Source organism: Pediculus humanus, genomic scaffold (genome assembly GCF_000006295.1).
Source record: "Pediculus humanus corporis 1103172108232 genomic scaffold, whole genome shotgun sequence".
Classification (NCBI taxonomy): Eukaryota; Metazoa; Arthropoda; class Insecta; order Psocodea; family Pediculidae; genus Pediculus; species Pediculus humanus.
In genome coordinates, this window is record NW_002987802.1 from 1 (window position 1) to 4,251 (window position 4,251).

The window sequence follows — 4,251 nt, forward strand, 5'->3', positions numbered from 1 at the left end:
AGGCATTGGCGGAGTTCTGCAGTCATTTAAATTTACCCCAGCATAAATGACAGTCCTAGATACAATCGGACTAGATCCATTTTGAAATTGAAGTGAACCAAGACCATGGGTATAACCAGGCTTTAATAAAAATTTAAATTATAAGATATTAAATGCATTTTAACTCATTATGTAATAATGTTACATTAATAAGAATAAAATTTTACCTCAAATTTTGAATCTGCAGGAAATGAAAAACTTAAACCACGAAAATTCAATTGAAACAATTGCTTTTCCAAGTCATAAACACCTGGGTGAGTAGCACCGAAAGAATGCTCAATTTGTTCTATACTTGGAATTATTTCTGGTGAATTGAAAAGTATACCACTGTAAAAAAACAATAATTAAAAACAAATTGTCATAATGAAATGCAAAAAAAAATTCGTTTAAAATTTAAATTTATTTACCAGTATTTCAATGCTATTAACTTCATGTTATAAACTTCTATTATTTTAAGCCTTTGTGAAACTGAATCAAAAATCAACCTTATTCCATCACAAGATAAATTGATTACTAGATCAGCAGTTAAAGGATTCTAAAAATAAAAATAAAATTTAATTTGTGTAAAAACTTTAGAGGTAAACTAAAGATTATAAAAAAGGCATTAGTATTTAATAAATAACAAAGAAATATCTATTTTTAAGATAATTATACAGATATATTAAATATTAATCCTAAAAAGATATTAACTGTTATTTTAATTGTTTAAATGATTTTTTTTTTTTAAATATATACCAATAATAATAATGTAACAAATGAATTATTATTATTATCTATTAATACATACCATATCATTATAAAGAACTTGAACACCTTTGATAATGCCCACTTGTGACTGTATTATTGCAACCGCTTGAGAAAAATGCATACCTTAAAAGAAAAAAAAAAATATTCAAAATATTTAATAAAAAAATTTTTATAAATCATTTGTTGGTTTTTAATTTAACTGTTATATTAAATAATGTTTTTGAAAGTCAAGTTAGGATTTTAATCATATTTACATTGTCTTTAACTTTTTTTTAAAAAAAAACCATAAAATTTTTTATTCTTTACATAAAAATATAAACTATCTGTATTAGAGTACACATACATGTCATTTTTAAAACAAACTTTAAAAAAATACCTATTAAAACAAAATTTATAATTAAAAACTAATAAAAGAAAATTGTTATCACGACTAATTGGGTTTTCTTTTTTTCTTTTTTTTTTACTAAACGTGAGAATAATAACAGAATCAAAAAACAATATTTTATTGACAATTCCATACTTTTTAATGTATTTAAAACTAAATTTTTTTTAATTATAAACGGAAAAAATGACGTCAGTTTTATTGACTAACGCCAGTTGTTAGGGTAGGTCGAAACTTTAAACAAAGAAAAAAATAATAATTTCAGTAAAACATTCTGGCAGTTTTTTAAACAGTCATTAAATACAAATACAAACATACACCTACAAATTTAAATAAATTATAATGTAAAATAATTATTCGATTTAAAGGAAGAAGCGTAAATTTTTCAATAATAAAAACAAAACTTTTCAAAAAAAAAACGAAAAAAAAAATTAATTTTTACCTAAGATAAATTCCCATTGATCATTTCCCAATGATCTTTCTGGAATAACTTCTAATTCTAGCATTTTACCTAGATAACTCAACAGTTAAAAAAACTAAAAATAAATGATAAAATACTTAAAAATGAATTTTTCGACTATTGCGTATTTCTTTGTTCACTACTATTTACGCCATATTAGTTTAAGTTAAAAAAAAAAAAAAAAAACAGCTGTCAAGTTCGAATCACAGCCTTCTAGAAATGCGAGGGAAAATAAATATTTTTAAAATTTTTCTTTTAGGTTTTATTACCAAATAATTTTTATAAATTATTTTATTATAAGTTCTTAATTAAAATGAATACATCATATTATTACAACTTTAAAGAAATCCTTGCTTTTTTATTTAAAATTTAAAATTTTAATAATTTAAATAAAATATTTAAATATTAAACATAACTGTGTAAAATATTTAAAAAAAACATCTTAGAAAATCAAACAATATATTTATTTTATTAAAAATTCATTAAAGTTTATATAAAATATTTTATATTTATTTAAATCAGTACAACGATGCTTAAATTTTTTAAGTAGTAAAAAATAAATAAAGCAATGCTTTTATAAATTGAAAAATTTCAGTCTGTCCAAGTTTTGATTCGCCATAAACTCTATCGACAAATGAAATGGGTACCTCTCCAACAGTGAAAAGATTTTCTTTAGCTCTTATAATCATTTCCATTTGAAAAACGAAACCTTTTGAAACACAACTTGACACTAATTTTTCCAAAACAGGTTTTTTATACAATCTGAAATAAAGAATTAAAATTAAAATTTTGTACTTAAAAAAAAAAACATTTTGACAATGACTGTTTATTTTCTTCGAACCTGAAACTTCCAGTTAAATCACTGACTCCAGGCCTCAAAAGAAACTGAGTTAAAAAATTTGCTCCTCTGCTAACAAGTTTTCTTTTAAAATCCCAGCCGTAAACTCCACCATTACCTTTGTACCTTGTTCCTGTTACTACATCAAAATCTTGAGTTTTTTGAAATTCAATGAATTGAGGAATAAATTTAGGCTATAAAATAAAAATAATGTCTTAAGTATATAAAAAGTACTTGTGCATAGTTGAAAATTGAAATAAAAACGAATTGTTTAATTCCTAAAATTATGAAGGATTAAAAAAAATAAGGATAATAGCATATAGCACAGTTCAAAAAAAACTTTTAACTTACATGATGAGATAAATCAGCATCCATAATAACAATATAATCACCAGAGGAATGTTTTAAACCGTGAATGTAAGCTGTACCTAACCCTAATTTTTTCTCTCTGGGTCTCAATATTAATTTATCTGATCCAAATATTTTTTGCAATTGTTTGGCTACTTCTAAAGTTCCATCAGGACTCCCATCATCAATAATAATTATTTCATAATCATAATTCCTGCAAATATTAAAACTTTTTCTTAACAAAACTCTGAATAACTTAAGAGGGGGAAAAATGTAAAAATCACTTACCCTTCATTCATATATTTTACAATGAGCCATACAATTATAGGCAAATTTTCCTTTTCATTGTATGTAGGTAATAAAATAGAATATTTATTTTTGTTTATTTTCTCGTTTTGAGAAACTCGCCCACTTGTTAACGTAACCATTTTAAAGTTATCCTTCAAACCAGCTGATGACCACCGCCTTCTTTATTAACAATCATTTAAATACTTTAATATCATAATTGAAAATAAAAATAAAAAAAAAAATGAATTCAAAAAAAGTTAAAGAGATGATCGATAATCCTTGTTTTGAAGTAAGTAATTACAAAAAATTTATTTTTCCCCAATTTTTAATAATAATTATTTCTTTATTATACATTTCAGGAAGGTGAACTTTCAAAAAAATGCTTAGAAAAAAATGACTATAAATATGAAAACTGCTATTATTATTTTGAAAATTACAAAGTTTGCAAACGATTTTGGGTAAGTTATGTATAAGGTTCACCCCTCAAACCATCCTAATAACTATTGGCATAATTTATTATAAATAAAATTATTTTATTTTTTAGGGAAGAATTCAAAGAGAAAGAAGAAAAGCTGGAATTAAACCAGACATGCCTACTGACGAGGAAAGACAAGTAATTAAAGAAAAAAAGAAAAATGGAATACATGTTATATCATGGTAAAATCAATTTCAACATTACACAAAAAAAAATAGATTGTAATACATTCAATAGTAATTAATTGTAATTATGTAACTCAAACTATATTATTTTGTACAAAAACTCGATAAATGTTATAAAATTTATATTAATTTTTATAATTATAGAATAATAACTATTAATTTTTTTAAAAATTATCTTATTATAAACTATACAATTAAATGGTTGCCTTTGTAACATTTAAAGATATTAATAAATGAAATCATTTAAATATATTTAAAATAAAATAAGATAAAATGAAGATAAAAAAACAATTACTTTATTTTTTAAAATAAATAAAATAATATTAACAAAAATCACATATTCGATATTGAAAATTTATTCCTCAAAAATTTTTAAAAAGATGGCACAATACTAATTAAAATAAAAAACTTTTTTCATTAGTACTTTTCAAAAATAATAACTAAATAATATAAGTATGCTGTATTCTCACCAAAATGATTGATTCATCA

The 4,251-nt window shown here is 22.5% G+C and overlaps 2 protein-coding genes across 2 annotated transcripts; both read right to left on the reverse strand.

The window, feature by feature from the left end:
* Positions 1-36: 36 nt before the first annotated feature.
* Positions 37-1,304, reverse strand: Phum_PHUM455980 (uncharacterized protein; the record flags this gene model as incomplete). The annotated part of the gene is made up of 6 exons (XM_002429855.1): positions 37-120; positions 207-366; positions 447-574; positions 827-909; positions 1,107-1,162; positions 1,270-1,304. Coding segments are annotated over 6 exons (546 nt in total), but the record flags the coding sequence as incomplete, so codon positions are not given.
* An 866-nt stretch (positions 1,305-2,170) lies between these two features.
* On the reverse strand, positions 2,171-3,242 carry Phum_PHUM455990 (Dolichol-phosphate mannosyltransferase, putative; the record flags this gene model as incomplete). Its single annotated transcript, XM_002429856.1, has 4 exons — positions 2,171-2,390; positions 2,470-2,660; positions 2,818-3,028; positions 3,103-3,242. 4 exons carry the CDS (start codon positions 3,240-3,242, stop codon positions 2,171-2,173), a joined length of 762 nt encoding a protein of 253 aa, XP_002429901.1.
* Positions 3,243-4,251: the final 1,009 nt, after the last annotated feature.